At 38.4% G+C, this 22,932-nt stretch overlaps 1 protein-coding gene across 4 annotated transcripts in view; it reads right to left on the bottom strand.

Annotated features, from left to right (window-relative positions):
- Positions 1-22,932, bottom strand: part of PPP3CA (protein phosphatase 3 catalytic subunit alpha) — a 197,851-nt gene that overhangs the window by 1,937 nt on the left and 172,982 nt on the right. Inside the window, exons 9-14 of one of the 4 annotated variants that reach the window (XM_074905517.1) lie at positions 22,086-22,211; positions 19,325-19,399; positions 14,402-14,428; positions 10,445-10,529; positions 5,836-5,933; positions 3,114-3,143 (exon numbers count right to left, since the gene is read on the bottom strand). In XM_074905517.1, coding sequence (XP_074761618.1) covers positions 3,114-3,143; positions 5,836-5,933; positions 10,445-10,529; positions 14,402-14,428; positions 19,325-19,399; positions 22,086-22,211 — 441 coding nt within the window. The remainder of the gene's footprint in view (positions 1-3,113; positions 3,144-5,835; positions 5,934-10,444; positions 10,530-14,401; positions 14,429-19,324; positions 19,400-22,085; positions 22,212-22,932) is intronic. The other 3 variants (XM_074905518.1, XM_074905516.1, XM_074905519.1) reach the window with 3 other exon arrangements.

The raw sequence follows: 22,932 nt of genomic DNA, 5'->3' as shown, positions 1-22,932 counted from the left end.
CAAGCATTTTTTTCAACAAGATCAACTTCCAATATTTTGTTGTCCACTAGGGTGCATCTTAAAATGCTAAGAAGCTGATGTGAAACTATAGTTTGCAATTAAGACCGTGCTTAGGGCACAGCCGTGAGCCAGCAAATTAGCATTTATCATTATCACTTACAGCCTCAAAGACATTGTGCCTCGCCGTAACATCCTTGATCAGGCAAAACTCCCGTTTGACTTTCAAAGACCAAGGGGAAAAAGCACTGGCCAGTTACAGATGGTGATGACATGGTGAGGCCAGTTTGCAGGATATACATTAAAGCTATGGAAGATCTGAGATGACCCTACGACAGGTTGCCTTATGTTCTTAACACAAGCGAATCTGCTTGTTGATCGCTTGGGGCAGTTACCCTCCCCAGCACGTCACTGGACTTCTAGAAAGCAGCTTGAGTCAACCAGCAGTAACGCTGTGCGACGTGGACCAGGGGTATCATCATTTTGGCACATTTGTACAATTTAATTTTGGAAATGCACTGACAAAGGACCAAAGTTCCAACTGAACCTGAGGACTTTTGATCTGCCCTTCAGCAGTGACACTGATGAGGCCACACTGACCTCAGAAGGCAGCCACAGGCTGGGGAATGTATTTACAGAGTGGGATTTTTCACTACTTTTTTTCTCTCTTTAATTGAAGAGTTGAAGATCTTTAGATTTAAAGCAAAAGAGAAAAAAGCACTGTAGGCAAACAGCAGGCCACAGCTCCGTAGATAATTGGTCATAGCCTTCTGTGTGTTTTTCTCTTATCTGCACCAAATCAATGTACTGCAATTCCAGAACGGGCACTTTTGTTATGCCTCTATCTTAACATGCCATAGAGCAGAAATGGTGTGTTAGTACCAGGAAACTGCAAACTCCCTGGGGAGAAAATGGTAGGGGAGTTTCAAAGATCAAATTCAGTATTCCTTCCCTCCCTTTATCTTCTCTTTACCCCAAAGTACTCCTGCTCTCCATCCAATATGCAGTCCCGATTCTGGACAAGTTGGTAACTTCTGTTAAAAAAACAAAGCAAACAAACCCCAAACGCCAGAACATCCCTGGTACCAATCTACCACTCCTTGCACTTTGAGGGGAGCGAGAAAAGCGTTTTCATGCTGATATTTTTGCCAACCATTCCTGTGAAAATGGATAGATCCTGTTTGCCTCAGGATTTTAGTTCCTTAGCCAGTTTCACAAATGTTATATTGGAACTTTGTGAAGTGCATGGGTTTTAACATGTATTATACTTCAACTCAGAGAAAACAACAACAACATAATGGTGATTAGTCGAGTGAGCAGGGATGGAGCAGTGAAAACAGAACAGGCCCTACAGTGAATTTTTTCAAGGTTTTTTTTTTCTTCTTCTTTTTTTTTTTTTTTTTCTTTACTTTATCTTCTACCACAGAAATGAAGATGTCTAACAAGCACCCAGGCCAATCCCTTAAAACAACAGTTTAATGGATGGCCGTGTTGAAGCTGAAACACTTGCTGTGTCCTGGAGCTTGCCAGTAGCACAGCCCGGATGGTGTCATCAGGCCCTGAATCAAACTGCAGAGGGACAATTGGTAAAGAGTGAAACATTTTCTCCATTGTTACCTTTGTCTACATAGTCGTTACGACTACAGTTACGGTGTCTAACTAGCAAGGATGGCAAATCAAGAATTAACTTGAAGGGTGCATATTGCTGGAATAGGGGCGGGTTCAATCGATTGTATTTCAAGCAGACACATTATTGTCTGGAATACTGAGGAAGGTGCTCTGCTGTAGTTGCTGGTCAGACAACGAGTATTAGCAGTTTACATTGAGAGTTTACTAAAACACAACACATAGTCACAGAAAATCACAGAAAACAGCCAAACTGTCAACGAGTATGCACACTGCAGATTAGAGATTGCCAATAGGAATAGATAATTCCAACATAAATAGCAGCTTACTCACTGCTATTTAGAAAGCAGTTGTATTTTCTCTTACTTATTTGTTCTGTAATTTTATTCACTGCTTAACAAAAATCAAAACCAGATTCAACTGGCCAAAAGGGCACATCTTATCAATGGACAGCAATCATCAGATTGTTTTTTTTTAGTTAACTAAAAAAAACACCAAAAAACCCCACAAAAACCCACAGAAAATTTGAGAGGGGCAAGAACAAAATACAACTGAAGAATTTTGTTTTAAAGGGGAATTTTGAAAATTCTTCTTCCAAAACTTTATAATGCTGAATGAATGTTGTGCATCTACTTCGCAATATGTGATTACTTCGGTTTTAACCATAGTGTTAAAAATTGCTTAAGGGTTAAGTTAGATGTCTGTCAATAAAGCACCACAGTTTTCAATACTAAACATTCAGAAATCGTCCCAGGCAGCCAGTCACTTTGTATTTGCAACTAAAATGGTGCTGGTGTTAATGGTTGCTCTAATGTAAATATCCAGTGTGTAAACTGCCACTACCAGAGAAAGCAGACATCTTGCAGACAAATGTCTCATGTTGTTTTACTTTTAAAGAGAAACAGAAACATGCTGAACTGTAACAAAAGACCAAAATAAAAAAATTTTTATTAGTGACCTAAAAGAAAGGAAACGAACTGAAGCAAAAAAGAAAAAGAGAAAAAAAAAAACTAAACAGAAAGAGAGAATATTTATAAAAAGCTGTGTGTTTTCCTTCACCAGAGAGTGCTGAGGAAGGTTTGAGGCAGAGACAAGACCCAGCCTCCAGCGCACAGATTTTGAGCTATGTGTCACAGAGCATTTACGAGCTGCTGCCGAGTTATGTCCCATGAAATCCAAGTCCCCTGATCTCCTCCTGTGGCCTTACTCAATGCTTAGTTCAACATACAGCAATTCCAACGTGATTGTAACTTTCAGAAAGAAAAAAACCACCACAGCAGCAATGGGAAAAAAAAAAAAAAAACAAAAACCAACAAAAAACCACAACCAGAAAACATTTTCCCCTTTAAAGCAATTACATTTTGGTTAATACCGAGCCACAATTGTTAGCCCAACACCCACACAATCTGTACAAGCTACAGCAAAATGAATACACCCAGCAGAGCCCTTATCTGTTGTGGCACCAACAGAAAGGGGACTGGCCAATTTACCTTCATCAGCCTCAATAGCCTCAACAGTAGCTGAAGAGAAGAAAGGGGTAGCAAAACGAATGAGAAAAATGAGCAGAGGATTTTAACTCTAAGAACAAGTCAGTGAATAGCAAAGGAGCTACAACACTAATGTTACTGTAAGTGCTGGATTTTGGCAAAACAGACACACACAGAAATGCTTACACAAAAACAATAATTTGCAGATTGAATTAAGCTATAGTTTGTTTTGAAGCAGAAGTTTCACAAACTAAAGACACATTTGAGTAGTTTTCTTTTGACTCAAAAGAACTACGAAATGAAAATGTCTTCCATATTGCACATCTGACCTGAAAAGGTCATTGTATAATTCTCCCAGCTTTGAATAGGAGCAGTTTGATTTGCCCTGTCAAAAGAGAACAAAAAATGGCATAAAGCCATCACATAAAATGTGTACCACTTATGATGTCATCTTGAAAGGTATTAGCTGCCAGTACAAGGCAGAAGAGCCACATATACAACTTCTCAGAATGATTTTCTCTCTCCTGACTTGAAGAAACCTCCCCACAGCATGGGACAGTTTGCTCAGACAGCTTTGCAGCTTTGCCTTTGTCTGCAATCTTGCCCAGCCTGCTCCATCCTTTTTGTCAACCCAGTCTCTGAAAACAGCATTCTTGTAATATTTTATTCAAATCAACGGATATAGACACAAGATTGAAAGCTGTTGGACCTCCAAAACTGCAAAGCCTGGTCAGAGAGAGAAAAGTTGTAGTCAGGAGGTTGCTACAGTGTTATGAATACCACATTACCACTGTTTTCATTCATTGTTCCTAAAGACATAATTTCATTTGAATTCTACCCATCAGCTTTGACACTAATTTGTTTCTACAGTCAGAGATTTAGAAGCTGATGCAAATCAGAAATGCAATCCAATATAGCAACGGTACAGCTCAAATATTTAAAAAGAAATTTTGATTTTCAAGAACTTCCCTGGTTTAGCAAATAGCTCAAGAAGTAAAGTTTTTAGGAATGCCACTCTTCTTTGTCTTATTTTGTTCTATGTAAAAACTTTTTTCATCCTCCATAAAACCCAAACAATTTTTTTTTTGTACCTAGGATGTTAAATATGGATTGAGATCAATACTAAAATATGTATACTATTGTCTTGCTGCATGGGGAAATGAGAGGAGCTAACCTGCATGCACCAAGGTAAGCCTATGCCTCTCAAGCTACAGAGCAAGAGAGAATGCAAAAACCAAGGAATGAAACCAATAAAAACTTAAATGAAAAGGAAACATAACTAGGATGAGAAATTAAAATTAATAACCAGATCCAAACCAGCACTGACACATTAGGAAAAAAAAAAGACAACTAAAATGGATACTTCCACAACAGAACGTACTACTCATATTTTCTGTTAATACATATGGTAGTATGAATGTGTGCTTAACAGAAACTATGTAAACTTGAGATTATTTGGTGAATGGGGTACTATGTGTTAACTAATGCAGAAGCTTGTGTATAGTAATGTTTTACTAAGCCAGAATACTGCAGTATGAGGAGATATTCCTTTTAGCCATTGTAAAAGAACTTTAGGCAATTTTCTCAAATTCAATTCAATTCCTACTATTTTGCCAGGGCAACAGTAGCAGTTTCCTTGGATCAAATTTTCTGACAAATGTAAAGCAACTGTACAGAGAAAAGCCTAGGTAAAGACCACAACCCCATTAAGAAAGGCATCCTGTGGAATCATATTGCAGCATTTTCAAAGCAGAACGTTACTATGTCTGTAACACACAAGTCATCAAAAAGAAAAAAGGGAAGGGAAAAAACGGGAAAAGGTTTAGCACCGTATACCTGAATCTTCTAGGCAAAAGAGACAGTAAAGGGAAAAATACAGAGAAAGAGAGCTCCAGGAAGGAAACAGGAAAACAAGAGGCTGAGACTGTGTTAAAGTTATAAAGCATTTCTATTTCCTACATCTACTGCCAACAGAACCTCAATAAGCAAGAGACATTCTTGTGTGCCTACAATATACTCTACAGCAATACACACACATAAAAAGGAAAGCTTACAGTAGTAAATTAAATACTTTGCAGCACCTTATTCCAAAAGGAATATTTCATCAAAGGCAGCCCTACTAGAGACTTACAGATTTCCTGTAACAAGAGCCACTTGGTATAAAACTGAACTGACAATCTGTATTGTGTTTGTGTACAAGACAAACGTGATGTTTGTAAATGCCTCCCTTCACTTGGGCTTAAATCAGAGTGAAATCGTTCCTATGTTGTCACCTAGAATTGCTAGGAGAGAAAATCTAATTCCAGAGATATTTTCCATTGGTGGTTCTCTATGAGGAAGAACAAATCAGATAAAACAAGAGTTTGAGTGTCATTATCTAAAGCTGAACCTTCATGTACACCATGTATCAAAGGCTGCTCTTAAAAAAAAACCCAAAAAGACGCTGTAAACTGTGGAAAGAGCACACTTCGCATGCGATGCTGATCTACTGTTCTGAACAGTTGATTTTCAGGGACTTTCTTCCCCCCCTCTTTCTTTGAAAATCAGTGGTATGTAGTAAGCCTTGAGAAGTGGCCTTACATGAACTGCTCACAAATGCTCCAGTACAAACTACCCGATATTTTCTGTTCTTTATTTTTTTCTGAGAAGACTGGTGTTACTTTTCTTGGGTTCTGCAGTTGAAAACCAACTGTTTCTTTTACACATAATGACACACACAGCTTACCGCTTTGCAGTGTTTGTTTTCCTCCAGAGAGCACACCACTGGGCAGCATTCCTGTCGGAGTCAAACCTTTCAGCGTCAGCACACTTTCACTCTCTTCTCTGCAGAAGGAAAAAAAAAAAAAATTGTCTGTTTTTTAAACATGGAACACATTTTAGACACCTTAAGCTACACCTGCCCTGAAATGATCTGGTTATCTCCTTACCAGGATAGACTGAATCCAGTGATAACGTCAGCACCAGTGCAGTTCCCCTCACACACAGAATCATCTAGGTTGGAAAGGACCCTGGAGATCATCTTGTCCCACCGTTCGCCTAGCACAGTTCCCACCTACAGCATATCCTTAAGCTCTAAATCGACCCTACTCTTGAACACCTCCAGGGATGGGGACTCCACCACCTCCCTGGGCAGCCCATTCCAACGCCCAACAACCCCTTCTGGAAAGAAATGCTTCCTAATATCTAGTCTGAACTTTCCCTGGCGCAACTTGAGGCCATTCCCTCTTGTGCTGTCACTTTCTACTACGCTAAAGAGGCTCATCCCCAGCTCTCTGCACCCTCCTTTCAGGTAGCTGTAGAGGGCGATGAGGTCTCCCCTCAGCCTCCTCTTCTCCAGACTAAACAATCCCAGTTCCCTCAGCCGCTCCTCATAGGACATGTGTTCCAGACCCTGAACCAGCCCTCCTCTGGACATGTTCGAGTAACTCTATGTCCTTTTTGTAGTGAGGGGCCCCTCACTGCTGTGTAAGTGGTTCACCTTTGCACAACCTTATACACAGATTCCCACTATAGTTAACACTATAACCTGCATCTATGAAACAACATACAACATATATTTGAATATATATACACAAACTTGATAGAAGGAGGATCAAAGGAGCAGTTATTGCCAACAATACATTTAAAAGTCTTACACTGTGTGGTCCAAAAATCAACTTAAATTATTGTTTTTCTTCTGTCTACACCAGCAGTTGGGTGCATTATTTATTAATGATTATCAGCCACTTAGAAAAAAGCAGCTAAGAACTCATTAAAATTAATAAGCACTTCTACCCTTACTAGCACTGTTCTTAACAGTTTTGTATGCTAAAAATGATACTGGATTAAGAAAAATGTTTTAGGAAACCTAAATATGTTTTGCCAGTCTTCAAGCACATACAGTTTTTAATATATGGCAAGAGGAACACAACAGCTCTATCCAGACAAGACGCTGAATGCAGCTTTCTACCAGCACTGTAAAGCTGTCTGTGATGACATACTTTCTCAGCAGCAAAATTGACCCAAATTCTTTAAGAGAAACATATTTTGAAGTGCTTTACTTTGAAATATATAATGACATTAAGATAGAAGAAGCAAAGACAGAATTTAGTTCACTTGAGGATAATGTGGTTTTGTCTAACAAAACTGTCTCTCAGCAATTCTACTACTTACAATTTTCTAGACCTATGTGTCCTAAATGTATTTTACACAACTGTTGTTTACCTACTAGATATAGTATTCAAGTTCTATTTTTAGTTTGAAAACGATTCTCCTTGTACATGCTTTCCTTTGTGTAGTAGTCAAAATCAAATTGTGACTGTTTTCCTTGCACGTTTCCTAAGCAATTAGAACTAATGCAACAGCCAAATACTTCCAGAACTAACACAGTATTTTCATCACTAATTATACACCAAAGTTTTTGCTTTCTGTTGATTATTTGCCTCTGTAAACAAATGTGTAATCAGCATTTTCAATTCAGTCCACTTCATCTCTTTTTTTTAAATTAAACTGAAATGGCACTTTTAGCTTCACCTTCATAGGTTAAGTTTATTCACTTTAAACAGCATATTGCCAAGAAACCTCTGTATCACAAATTTTGAGATTGTTTAGCCTTCAGTGTTCCTTATTTTCTACTTGATACCCTTTAATTCAATTTTTAAAAAAGGAAAATAAACTGATTAAATATTTTATTTGTCTCCCTCCTTTCTAAATATACCCACAGAAAAGTCAGACTTGAGAAACAAAGTTGCAGAGAGGCAATGACAAGGAATTCTGAGGTCTTCCACAGAGCTTAAGCCAATCTTTCTATGATGGCTAATCTTGACAAAGCTCATTTCTAACTTCTGAAACACAATACAACACCATTTTGATATCTAATTTTGAGACTAATATGGCTGACATTATCTCACTTTTACATTCAGGTTACATCCTTCAGGAAGGTGACCACTCCAGCTCAAAGAAGAGACGTTCAACTTAGTCATTTGAAGGTCGTTACAACAAATACTGATCATTCAGAAACTCTTTTCAAGAATTACTGAAATAAATTTCATAAACCAGCAATGATTCAAACAGGAACTTTAAAAGTTTCTGAAATAGGCTGGTTTAGGTGATGGTGCAACCGCAGCTTTTGTGGGGTTACAGAGAATTATCAGACACTCATGTGTTACATGCGGATTACACTGACAAGACAGAAAAAATAACCCAGGCTTTTCTATAGGAACAGTATTTGCAAGAATAACGCCATGTAATTTTTGCTGTCTACAAGGCTGGCACCTAGCTGAGGAGAATCAACCTTTCCCAGCAAAAGAGAAAAGGTACTCCCAGGGGGGCAATAGTGGCTGGGATGAAACATCACTCATCCCTCTGGAAGCCTGGTCAGCAAAACTGCCCATTGGAGGTACCTGTTTATTTGCTGACTAGGCCTCTGACCACAGCAAGGATGTGATGGATTTGCTGGTTAAAGCTAAGGGAGAACAAATATACTCTTCATCTTCAGTCCTCCCTGCAAAGTTTTAAGGTCCATCAGCAAACAAGAACTGTAAAAGGTTCAGCAGCTTCAGTGAGTGAACCGCTGGCGTTCCGCTCTATGAGATAAAAGTCCATTCTGGTCTTCTGGAAATGTTGGGATGCATGTGGTAGGGGCAAAAAAAAATGTCTCATGAACAGCTCTGAGATGAACTTGACTGCTTTTCAGGGAAAGATCAAGACTGATTTCCATCAGTGTCTTAAAATGTTGATTTTTGTGGAATAATTTAAAAGAGCTCAGAGTTTCAAATGGTGCTTAGGCCCTAAGCTGTGAAACTTATGCATACCACTTTAGACAGGGCACATGTAAGAATTAACCTGTACCCTTGTTCCATCCCTGAAGCCATTGAAAAGCTTCAACCCCACAGTTCCCTTTGAAAAAGTCTTTGTCATATAGGTGATGTCAATCATCTGCAAGTTATCGAAACCCAAATATATCAGCTGAGCATCCAATTTCAGGCCCTTCCACATATGAAAGTCCACGTTTCTGTTGAATTCATCCTGTACTTCAAAAGAAGCTCCACAACAAAATACAGCAGATCCAGAAGCTGCAGTTCAAGGTTGTGGGAGAAAGCCAGGTTTCCCAAACTTTGTTTGTTCAACTATCAGAGAAAAATAATCGTGCTGTTTTATGAAGGTGGTGGCAATGTCAGCTCCAGGCTCTCTGCCAGACTTGGTACAGAGAAGCAGGTGGAAACATTTGATTGCTCCCCCATCTTGTTTAGGGAAAAGGCATGATGCCAACTTTTCATTTTTTTATGGGTACCACTTTGAAGTAGCTTGTGCATCACTAGCAATCCATATATAACACTTTGGAAACCCCAGGTACAAAGTCCTCCATCTCAGTAGGCTATTTAAAGCTGTGCTGCTGCAATCTGCAACGCGTGGGCGAACTGCTGTGTCCGTGCGAAGCACCACTGACAACCTGCCCACTGCTTGCATGCTGCTGAAGAGTCTCAAATCAAGCAAATTTGAGTGTTCCATCTGAAATTATGAGTGTATTCTTCAGGTAACTATTTTTACTTTCTCTTTTTATATCAATCATACAATTGTACCAATACACTTTTAAAAAATGCCTTGATTTTGCACTAACGGTAATAGCCACAAACTGACTAGAGCACAGCAACATACAATTTCCTGAGAAAAAAAATCCCTTTGCTGAAAGTGAGGGAGAACTGTATTTTCTATATTTAGACTTCAGCACAGCACAGTACAGCATGTTTTCTCTTTTGCTCAGAGACATCAGATGGAGGGTTCTAAACATTGGGTTGCAATTAGTTACTTATGCTGATGTGTTTGGGGGAGTGCAGCCCAATGTAACAAGTTGCTGTTGTCCGCACAACAATTTCCTGGATTTTTAGTTAAATGACCCTAATGCCTTCATCTTTAATCACCTTTACTCATGGCTGTAGCAACAACTGTGGGTGACAAAGCAGGACAGTTGGCTTCCTTTTTAATGAGAGATGATGTGGAACATACCCTTTTCTCCACATGTAACTCTTGCCTCACAGTGGCTGTTAATTAGTATACCTAGTGAGCAAAAGTCTTTAAAAAAAAAAAAGGGTAACTGCAATTTTCTTTGCTGATGTATTTTGTTTGTTTGCCTGTTTCACATTCAGCAAAAGCCCCGAGGTAGAAGAATATTCAGAGTCATAATAAATAGCAGTATTGTATAAACAAAACAATCTTTAAAGGGTTCCAGTTAAAACTCAGTTGGGTGGTGTACTAAAATACAAAATTTGCTGTTTGATTAACAGTACAGTGCTCTAAGTAATCATTCAAAGATATCCTTTAGCATTCAAAAAATATGAAACAGCACAAAACCCTACCTTAACACTGAGAAAACTCTAGCCATTTTTCCTATTGCTCTTATCTTGTTCCTTATAACCTCCTTTCGTGCAGCAGCTGTTGCTCCTATGGAAAACACATTAAAAACCGTTATAGGGATTTGTAAACAATACATCACTACTCTGAACTCTAAACAGAACAAACATCATATTAATGCCATGGTTTACCAAACTAAGCTATATTTGTAGTCAAAACTAAAAATATTATTTTTTTATTATTTACAGTTCAAGACTGATCACTTATGGATTATCTAGTTATTAGTACCTTTAGAGATGTAATCCTTTTCCTGCTGCACATTAGAGGTGCATGTTTTTTTCATCAATGTAAGCTAATTTTCCATTTCAAAAACATTTTCAGAGACCATACTCTTTTGAAAACAAGCTTCTTAGAAAACAGTCAAAATGCCAAAAAGATATTCAACATGAACAGTACCCAAACCATAAAAAGAATTAAAAGTTAAACAACAATGGAGGTATTTAACTTTTAAAAGTCTGTTTCATAATCTTATAATTTTAAGTGAAAAACAATCACATTTCACTTAATTTTCTAAAACGTGGTTGGGTTAAGCTTAAGGCCAGGAAGATCCACAGTTAGTCCTATCCCTAGTTAAAAACATATCTAAATGGTTATAAAACCTAAAGGCAGAGTCCTGAAAACCAGCATGAAATGGTAGGGATTGCATTGGCTGACAGTGGTTAAGAGAGTTCCACAGAGCAACTTCCTTGTCATCACTGCTATGGCCTGCTCAAAATTACAATTACTTTGAAATTTGTGAACTCAGACAATAATCTACCTTTAAAAAAAAAAAAGTATGCTGGAACAGAGACTACAGTTCAGCTAAGTCTGCATGTGTAATTGTTACTTGGATATCATCAAAACCTAGAATATTATCTGTGCATCCAAGAGAGAACCACCTGAATGGGAAAAACAAATAGTCATAAATTACCAGAATGAGGAATTTCTTTTAATAAGAACCCCCCACGTCCACAAGAAAGTGCTATGTTATACTAAGTAAACCAGTTTCATTTAATTATCACAATCATAAGATATCATGAAGATATCTCCCAAAGGTCTCTGATTGACAGGTAACCTCGGCTCTTATAGATTGTGCCTGACAGTTCCTGCCTCAGAGGTTCAAGAGCGCAACCTGAAAACCACTACACATCACAATAACACTTCTTTCTTCACTGCTCCAGAATTCGAGGACAAAAATGAAAATTTATATTTTTCAATTCCTAGCAAATTGATCAATTTTATAAAGTGGAGTCCATCGTGCAAACTAAAATAGCAGAAAGGGCCAAAGATGAGGGGCGGTTATGGCAGCAGAGGGTTCAGTCCCAGGGAGCCGAGGCAGCAGCAGAGGCAGCTGCCTGCGTGCACCAGGCAGGGGAGCAAGGCACTGCTGAACGTCTGTGATGGATGCAAGTGAAAACCTGCAGCCACGAGGCCTTGTCATGCAGACCTTCCACTGCTATATTATGAGAGCAAAGTGACTTTAGCCCAATGGGCTCATAATGAAACACGGGCTCTGCTGAACTCAATCGCAAAAGTCCCATCTGCTTCTGGGGCGCCAGTGTTTCACACACTGCACCTCCGTGCTGCGGTCCCAACTGCTCTGGACAGTGCTGGAGCGGTCCAACACTGCCACAGAGGATATTCTCTGGGTAGCTTCTGTGAGCTGACTGTGCAATAGTTCTCACAGTTTCTGTTTTCTCCATGGGTCTCTGCTGATGGCAGTCCCAAGGCTCTTCCATCAGGCACTGTCACTTTTCTACTGCAGATTTCTCAGTTAATTTATTGAGTTTAACTAACAGTTTGAGACTACCGCTGGAGATGCAGCTTTGCTTCATGATATTTACTAGATGACTAGGTGGCCTGGCATTTTAGAATAGGTGAAAAGGAGGTACGCTTTTTTCCTGTGCTTGGATTTCAAAACAAATGGCCATCCCTTGCAAAAAACTTTCAAAATTGAAAATAAACTCAACTCAAATTCTAGAGCTGTTCAAAATAAAGCCAAGTAACCATAGGAGCAAATATCACAGATAATGAACAAAAACTCAGGATGAATCTCACTGCAACTATTAACATTGTGGTCAAGATTAACCCCAAGCAGTGCGAGAGTTTGAAAAAGTGGGAGCTCGATAGCCACACACAGGGAATCCTGCAGAGCTTGCTGGCAGGGCTGTGTGTCCCTGACCAGCCTGTGTGCAAACGGGTCCACATGAGCCACCTCATATGTGTGCACAGCTATCACAGTCTGCATGCTCAAATGTTGATAATTTATGCACTGGGATATGCTCATACGTCTGCTGGGGAGCATGAACTAGACGTCTTACTATCATGCATGCTACTTTTGCATGCATCTGTCTTTTGGGGCACGTATTAATGCATTATTTCCAGGCATTTCTAATTGTCGTCCCGTCTGTCAGAATCATGAGCCTGTATCTTGAAGTTCAAACTGGAAGAAACTATGCTCAGAATGACAGCTTTCAAATCTCCCACATATAGAGATAAAAATATAAAGATATAAAAACCATAAAGATAAAAAGTCTTAGGCATAAATGTCTAATTCTAGACAATAAAGAGTGGGAGAATCAGATGTAATTCAATTGTAACTGAATTAAATATATTTGTAACAGCTTAATGAAAAATTTAAATTAAACAGCAATGATTCAGCTGGGTTCTTCAGGAAATAGAGGGAGTACATTCCTGCCTCAGTTATTATGATGTCACTGAATTGTACTCTCAAGATACACCAGACATGGTTTTCAGCCTTTTTTACCCTGAAAGCACTTAAACACCATTTGCCTTTTTCTTTTTTTTTTTTTCCTTGAGTGTCACTATCCCTACTTGTTTCACACAAACCCACACTATTCTAGTTGATCATATAATTGACCTTTTTCAGTCACTGTTTAACTTCCAGAAGACTTGAGAACTGAAAATTGGAAAAGTAATTTATGGCCAAAATGAAATACAATGCCCTAGATTATAAAATAAGAATGGAAAAAACATAACAGGTTCAAAAGGAGTATTTTGTTTCTCAGCAATACACATAAAAGATTACCAAAAAATACACTGGAAATATTTTGGTCTCCACTGAATTTCATAATTTGTAACAGATCTGTGAAAATGACTTAAAATAGTCTGTTTACTAAATGTAATGATCTTCTTTATCTTATTTCTTTTTTTAAAATGTTATTTGCTAAATAATGCACCTGATATTCACAATGTTTTATTGCCCTGTTAGTTTTAACTGAATACCACTAACCTGATATAATATTTGGATTCCCTAAATATTTATACATAAATCTTAGACTCACATTTGAAATGTGAATACTACAGTTTAGTATTCTGAAATTTACTATTAATGAGAATCCTTATAAATTACTTCAGCTACATTTAAGCATACATTGATGTGAGAATAAATGGATCATAACCCGAGAACTGGCTATGGGTAAAAGGGTTAATTTTAGCCTTTGCAAACATTGCCTGATATCCTTTTAAAGTTTTACTTTTCTTCAATATCTAAACAAACCCTGTTAACATGAAGGAACTTAAGAAAAAATAAATCATGACACAGTCAAATGTAAAGTTGGAGTAGAAATATTATTTGGGAAGTAGAATAAAAGCTCTGAATCTGACTTCAGTAATTTAACACGTTCTGTTGGATTTCATATTTTGTAGCATTCAAACACAGCTCTTGCAAGCTGGATATGCAGGACTTACATGAAAAGTAATTTAGGCCTTCAAATTAAGAAGCAGAACAATAGGGAAAAAAAGGACTATAAACTCTTATACGTAGATGTGGGATTGAACAGATAGAAAATAATACTGAGTAAAAAAAGCCAGACCCAAATCTCCCACTGTTATCCTTATATATTATCTAATTGAGCATTAGGAAAATTAATGAAACTTAAGCCTTCCAACTTATTGAATACCTTTCTTCTGTGCATAAATGGGATCTTCTTATGAATTCCAAAGGGGGGGAAAGAAAAAGATCAGTGATGTTTGTAGAATTAAAATAAAAAATAATACAGAACATTTGACAACATCAATGGAAACGCAATGTTTAAGTAAAGTCTGAAAAACAGAAAAGAAACAAATTAGGCAGGGAACATCTAGAAGGAAAGTAACAGATTGAGAATGATGGGGAAAAAAAGAAAACACCTTTTCAACTTAACGCTTTGTTAGGTTTTGCAGGAAACCAACATGCAGGCAGAAGATCAGCAGCAAAACTTAGCCTTGGTGTTACCACCTCTTGAACACATACCTTCTCCTACACCACTGCAGCTGTTTTCATAAGGTTTAATTACCCCCCAGTTTAGGTAGGGTGTGCCTGCCTGATGACACCTCTTTTCTTAGAGGAATCAAGCTAATTCTTCCCGGTTTATTTACATCTGATAGCTGAAAGAATAGTTTACTATCATAGACATGGATGCTGCTTCTGCCAAAATCTGTGCTATCTACCACACCCATGCATTTGTTCAAATGGTCCAGCAGATTACAATTATCAAACCCAAACACGACCATGGTACAAGGCTTTGCAACTATTTTTGAGAGCAAGAGAAGTGCAACAGTTGGTGCCCAGGCACAGCTGCTCCATCACACGTTTTGGAGGTGCTGGTTATCTAGAGCACACTGCTAGGTTGGTCTAGAGGCAGAGAACACCAATGTGCTGTATTATAGCTCACACGAAAAACGCTTTGGTCATGGAAACAATCATACCTGGTCAAATAAATGAATGCGTAAATAAAAGTTCACATTAAAATGCCTCTCTGCCACCAACTCACAGAGAGTAGGTACACATTGTAGCCCAATGTTGCTGGTTTAAAGGAAGAACAAACATAAACCAGTGGGAAAAGCTCTCAATTTATTTCTCAGTTAAAAATTAAGTCATTGAAAAGCTAAGACTCTCTCATTTGTCCAGGTAGTATCATGAACACCCTTACCAAGGCACTGGTAAGTAACTGAGACCTAATGACAAGGCCTTTGGTTTTGCTCAATCAGTCTCTGTGTAAGTTGGTGCAGAGCTTGCCCCAGGTGCAGTTTATTGCACTGAAGAGCTGTGGCAAATTTCTTATGCCACTGTTCACAGCAGAACCAGGTTTTGATCAGCAAGAGACATTTAACTTTGTAATTCTCTTTAGGCTTGGACTACAGCACTGTACTGGGGAAGCGGTATTCTAACTGAGGAATAAATGCTGCAGCTAGCACTGTGACAGAGGCTTTTCTGTGAGAAGGCTGTGAGCTACAATGTTGAAGGCAATACAAAAATTAATGCAGGTAATTTAGGAGTGTCTATGCCAAATCATGATAGTGATGCATACAAAGCAAGACTGTGCATTTGTGTCATCTATTACATTATTGTATCATTTTAATTAGCAGTTTAGTTTTTTCAATCAAATGCATGAGGCCAGAAATGTTGCTACTTAAAATAAAACAGGACTCCAACTATATGCTGGCTAGGTAAGATGTATTTGCAGCTCCTATTGCTAAGCAATATGTTCGATGTACAAACCATACAACACAGGAGCTAATTTCACCCAAGACATTCTTTGCTGGATCAGATTATACTGCAACCACCATAGCAAATAGGAGAGAAAGTTCAGCAAGAGTAAACTATCAGAGATAAGAAAACTTGACCTATCATATCGTCTTATTTTTAAAGTAAGTGAAACCAAAAGGCCAATACAAGCCAGCAGGGACATATGGGATAAAGGGCACTATGATTGCTATTTAGGCTTTTCTCACCAAACGTATACAGAAACTGCCTACAAAAAATTGATCCAATCCCCATGATGTTTCCTTAAGCAAAAAAAAAAAAAAAAAAAAAAAAAAAAGAAGGGAAAAAAAGGGAATACATGCTGTTGAGCATCCTGCTCATGGCTAGATGCAACATGCATGACTCAGAATCAAAAATAATAATAATAAAAAAAAGGGGCTCACAAGAACACCATGCAGTGAGGTCAGACAATACTGATGGGGTTTGGTTTTGAAGGGGAAAGTGAGAGAGGAAGACAGGGCAAGAAAGTGTAAGAAAAGATAATGAATGACATGACTGATCAGTGCAAACCATACTGATGGATCATTCTCATTACTCATTACATGTGGGAACCCAGGTCAGGGCATGTTCAAACTGCAAGAAGAGAAAGGAAATCAGCAGCAAGCCCTGAAATCTACTGATGATGTAAAAATAAATAATCATTTTAAAGACTCATTCCATCAAACAAAATGCATCTGCTGTTGCAGATTAGCAGTATTTCCCATAGAAGGAAATGCCTGTTAAGAAAAATGTCAGTGGGTAAATAGGATTGTACTGCTGCCGTCCTCCAAGGAAGCTAGACAGAAATTATTGAAAAAGAATAATGGAATGTTGAGCCACTACAAGACTGTTAATGCACAGCCCATACAGCAACAGTTTTATGCTGATAAACATTTGTCTGTTTCACCAAGAACACAAATGAAATACATTTCTCCCCCAAAAATGCAAGGCTCTAAGGGGGGGGGGGGGAGAGAACTCAACTATCTCTGAGAGAAAGAGGATTTTCCTTTGGTGTACAGATAATAAATCAGAACCCACCAGGAAATCATAAAAGATATCAGCCTCTATTTAAATTGAAATCAACCCTCAAATTTACTTTGATGCCCTAATCCTTCAGTCTCTTCCATGTGTACGATGCCCACAAGTCCACTGCTTCCAAGCGTGCACCCACAGCAAGCTGCAGCACCAGCACCACAGATCCCATTTTACAGCTCTAAGGGGATTATCTGGGAAAGCAGACATGAACATATGCCAGCTCTGGTTTTAGCTATACATGCTAAACATTTCTAAAGAAGACACCATTTCTAATATCTTCCTTAACATAATGTTTTACACAGAGGAATCATTCATACAGAAAAAACTGAAAGCAGATTTAGACAACAGTATTAGCATTGCAGTACCAGGAACAGTTTAATTATTCCTCATCTGGAAACTTTAACGCTGTTAGATATCGTTATGCAGTACACACACATGCAAGCCCAAAGGATTTCAGCCTGTCTCCCTGCTTAGACACCTGCAATGCTGCAAACTCCACGTCTGGAGGAGTACTGTGGTAAAAAAACCAGGGAGATGGCAGGGGGGAGGTTCACCCTCCTCCCAGAAACTCCGCAGTAGATGCAGGATGCAGAGACCCCTTGCAGCTGGAGAATGCTGCTGTCCCCAAAGACCCCTAACACCTTGTCATTTCTGACTCTGCTTTTGAAAATGTGCTCCTGAACTGTAACTTAGGCATAGGAGTGCTGACACACTAAAATTTTAGAAAAGGACTACAGGCATTGGCCTATCTATCCTCAATGGAATGTTATAGTACAGCTTTTAGAAAAATATCAAGGCCAATGCTGAATTAATTTAAAAATCCTTCCCATAAAGCTTTTGCTTTGGCATTGCATTCAGTGGAATTTCAGCCTGCGCTTAAGTGCTTTCTTGAGCCAAGGATTTTAAGCACGTGGTTTTGTTGCTACTGTATTTAATTTGACACAGTTTTTACTCATTGTATGCCTCAATACTGTTTCACACGCTGCTTTAATTATACAGTAGCTACTTATTTAAATTTCATGAGAAAAAAATTGGGCACAATATTCAAACAGGTGTTTTCTTCTCTCCACTGATTACTGGTTTCAATACATTCAGTCTTTGTCCCAAGTCCTGCAAGATAATTGTTCACGTCCACACTCCGTGGAGGCTGCAGAACAGGGAATTCCATCTGGCTTTTCAGAGTGAAATCAAAGCACTATCATACATACAGTTCTTCTCCATTGCAAATGAAACATTTGTCAAAACCTGTGATCTGGCTTTCTCTTCCAAATATTAAAAATAAAGACTTGGAGAGAGAAGTTTAATTATTAATTACAACTCATTAAATATTTGTCTTACTTGAAAGTTCTTCATTCTCCCTGTTCATTCATTCTACCTACAAACATCTTGAGAATAGTTGGTAGTGCTAGATTTTTCCAGGTTATTTTTAAATTTTTTAATATTTCTGTTCTTCTCATAGACTTTGTTTTTTTTAAACGCTGAAAGCATTGACAGTAAGATCACTGGCAATGAATGGGATTTTTTTTCAGTTTTACTCAATTGAGAAGGGACATTCAGCAAAGCTGCAATTTACTCTTACACAGCCTAACAGAAAATAATGTCTAATAAAGTAAATTGACTTATAAGAATTGCAAGACATAAAGTATCATTTACAGTCAAACTAACAGGTACAAGGCAACTTACATTCTTATAATCTCCAACCCAAATGACAACAGAAGTGACAGTTCATTCCTCTCTTCTTAGCAGAAATATCAGGTCAGAACATTGTCTGTGTTTGCACATTTATTTTTGTTGTTTCTAATGCTTCTTAAAGCCTTTTAGATACAAAAACGCATGAAAAGAGGCAACTAATGAAATATTTCAAGTACAATCTTCCAAAATTGCAGTACCGATGTTTTGGAAGAAGCTCTTCAGGAAGTTCATTTCATTGTAGGAAGATAATTTCACTGACATAATTAAACTTTCTACAGGAATCCCTGGGATCTTATGCATGAAATCAACATCTGACCTCTTTGTGACAACACAACACAGACTTCATGGAGAGAAATACATTTTTTTTAAACAAAAGAGTGAGACCAAGGAAAGGGTTAAAGCAGGGCAGAAAGTCCATTAATTCTTCCCAACGCATGCAGTACAGCAAGTCCACTGGAGTCTAGCACAACAGTTGCTTTCAGTGGTGGCACAGAATTTGAACAGGGCTCAGAAAATTATCCCAGGGTTAGTAAATAAACTTCGAAAGTAGTTTCAAGGCAAACAATCTCAACCAAGGGCAGGAGGCTCTTACCATCAAACCCATCTTCCTCTGTCCCTAATTCATCATCTGAGCAGATGTTCAGCACATTTACCAGCATCTCTGTCACTAAAATGGAAAACAAATGCAAAATGTTGATATTAAGCTTCCCATGGTCTGTCACAAAAAGAAAACTCTAGCTGTAGTAGTGTTAATGAAAATTCAGTACAGAAATGACATCCACTTTTAAAACATGACCTTGTTTTATATATGTAGTAATATAAGCTTGAAGTGTTTTGTGTAGTTAATAAAAAGTACGTTACCATAAAAATTGTTACAAATATAACAAACACCAGCACAAATAGACCTTAAAAAAAAAAAAAAGTGTTTACAGCCTCTATTTTTGCAATTGCCAATGAACTAGGTAACTTCTGTTTTCTCCCCTTCAAAACATTTTTGCCTTCATTCAACTTGGACAGCAGCACTGATCGCTTTCCTCTTGCTGCTACATTGCAATAGCATCTGATTTCCTCACTCAGTAAATGGAAAGCCATTCCAATTGAAAAAGTTAAAGCAAGAGGGATCACAGAATATTTATTTATTTATCCAGGTTTTGGGCACTGTACTTTCAGTTCAAGAAAACATTAACCCTTGTAAGATGTCCACAAAGGGGCAGTGTCCCTTGAAACCCAGGACAAATAGACTAGATGGTCATTGTAGGTCCCTTCTAGAAGGAACTACTGTACATTCAATAGAAACATAGTTATCGGTGAATTCAGAACATATTCAGCTTGCTTACTCTGCATCTTGGGCATGGAAGGGTCAGCCTCAGGCTACCCCTAACCTGGTCCCAGCTCCTTCTAGAAAAGCAATAGTGAGACACTAACCAGAGAGTACACAGAGTAAGAACAACCAAAAAAACACCAAAAAACACCCCAGCAAAAAATCACAACCAAGGAAATGCAATTTAGAGATCAAAAAAGCCAAAGGTACAAGGTAAAATATGAAATCATTAGCAGATTGAGGAAAAACTCCACTACATCTACATGTAGTAAGCATCATTAAAAGGGTTACCAGGCATGTCTAGGCTTGCACTAGCTACACAGGTTGAAACTTTAAATTTTTTAATCAGGTGGTTATTAAAATCCTCTTCTATGACAACTATGATGACTTGGAACATTAGAAGGGTGGGATAAAGCTATATTTTTCCTACATTAGTGAAGGATTTAATATTTCTCTTTGACAGGATTAGTGGAAAGACTTTCCACATTAAGAACGACTAGTGAAACTAACAGCTTCCTACCTTTGTTGGCCTTTGAGGAAAAAAAAAAAATCTATAAAAAAAAGGAAGCAAATAAAAGCTGTGTAGAACATCAACTCTTACATCCATGAGTTTTTGTTTTGCAGAGAAAGGAAAAGCACTAATTTCACTTCTCAGGGCTCTAAGATTTCCAAGCAACTGGTAAGAGTGACCAGTGGGAAGACATGAAGGAGAAAAAAAATCCCAAGAAAAAAGAAGGAGGAGTGTCCATGGTTTCAGAACATCAACAAATCCGACCATGCATCCTGCGGCCCCACCTGAGGAGGCCACCAGTTGTAAACCTCTGAAAAAATGACCTTACAGAACATCTTACAGGACCTGCAATATGTATGAAGAACAGGCCCATCCTAAAAACAGCCTGGCTGAGTTTATGGCTGAAGAAAATTAAAGCATTTTATCTGCTTCACAAGAGTCTGCAACACGTGTCAGGGTGGATTATGTAATGCCTCTGTTAGTGGAAACGGCTGTCTATTCTTTGTTAATCCCTACTTCATTGTCTATCTGCTTTGTTCGCAGAGACCTCAGGCATCTAACCAGCAGCTTTCCTTGTACAAAAGAGTAGCTGAAAACAAAGCTGGTCATGACTGCAGGTAAGAGCCACAGCTGGTTGTATTTTCAGTTGCCTATTAAGAGAGAATTGTTATTCCAAGCAGCTTTTAAGAGTTTATTACAGTTTTCTGGCAGTAATTGCTGTTGCAGCAGTATACTATAATGGATGGATCAAAGCAAGCTTCATCTCAGGTCCTGAATAAAATGACTTGGTGTTTAAGCAGTTTGCATTATGTACTCATTTAATATGTTAGACCAAAGTGTTTTCATGCCTTTTGTGTGCTTGCCATTCATAGCATGAAGTTGTCTTCAGGCAACGTCAAGAGCATCATGTTTCAATAAAACATGATTTATGTTCTTTACAGTCTTCTCGACAGCGATGAGGCACCATATGCCCTGGGCAAAGAAGAGGCTGAAGAGCAGGTTTTCCTTCTTCCTGCCATCTCTCTACTCTCTCTAGGAACAGTTAACTAGACTGGGTCTTAGCATCACCAGCTCTGTGTTTGCTGGTGAAAAAGCAACCCATCATCATCTTATCAGAAAGGTCAGTTGGGTAAGGATGTAACTGTAGTAGCGAAGTCTGTTGTGATGTCCCTCAAGCAGTAAGCAATACCCAAGGGAATGCCTGAGAGCTTATAAAGGAACAAATAATAAGAATTTCATTCAGTGAACGCACCTCTGGTCTGCAATGCCATAAAATCTCTTTCTACAGCAGAAACATAATGGCATCAGAGCTTGTCAAGAGTGGAAATTATAAGAACATATGAGAAGTGTGATTAACCATTAGTATTTGCTTGCCCCTCTAAGGCCTTTTTCTATAAATTTGTCCTTAAAAGCAAGTCATCTGTCTTCAAATTATTCTAGCCATTTCAAATAAATGAGACCACATGCACAGTGACTAAGAAACCATTTTGCACATTCTATGAACACAGCCAATTTACATACCTTTCTCACCCACAAACGGCAAGGACCAGGTAAACACATCCATGAAGTTTGGAAGCCAGTACGGATGAGGGGAGCAGTTGAACTGTCTGATATTCATAACGTTGTTCTCGTATTTCAATACTGCAGCTAGAAGGGAGAAAGGAAAGAAACAAGAGAGACGTCAGCCATGCACGTGTGACTGGCTACCAGACCAGTAATGCTCACAGCATGCACAGCCTGCAGAGCTGCTCACCAGCTTTCAACCACCTGACCTGACTGCTATCTATAACAGGGTACAGCCTCAAAGAAGTTGCAAGCCATTTCCGGTCTGAAAGCAGTGTCACCAGCTTTCCCTGGCACTAAGATGGGTTGGTAAGTGAATTAATAACTCTGAGTAATCATGAACATCGGCCCTGGGATCTGCCACCAGCGAGGAACAAGGCAGAGTATCCACAAGCATCCATTTCACAGTTACCTGAGCTCCTCACAACTATACATTGGAGATAACAGAATTTCATCACTCAGAGTTTGAATACTGCTCTGCCAATGAACATTTTCAATATATTTAATTCATAGTATTGTGCAATAGATGATACTTTCTTCTCATATTATTCAAACTTTAGGCACAAGAGACTGTATAGTATATATAGTATGAATAAATACTAATATGATTTGTCTTGCACCATTTAAAATTTTTATCATTCTTGACACACAAAGACTACTTTTGTGGATATATAGATATTTATGCCATAGACACTTTTTAATGCAGTATGACAAGTTCATTGTTAAACTTGTGTTAATGGACTTCAGGTACCTGAAACAGGATCTGATTAACTTTAACCAGGTTTTGCAAAATCACAGAACAAAG

The sequence above is a fragment of the Athene noctua genome, chromosome 4 (genome assembly GCF_965140245.1).
Source record: "Athene noctua chromosome 4, bAthNoc1.hap1.1, whole genome shotgun sequence".
Taxonomy (NCBI): domain Eukaryota; kingdom Metazoa; phylum Chordata; class Aves; order Strigiformes; family Strigidae; genus Athene; species Athene noctua.
Note: the sequence above shows the minus strand (reverse complement) of the source record. Positions and strands in the feature narration are given on the sequence as shown.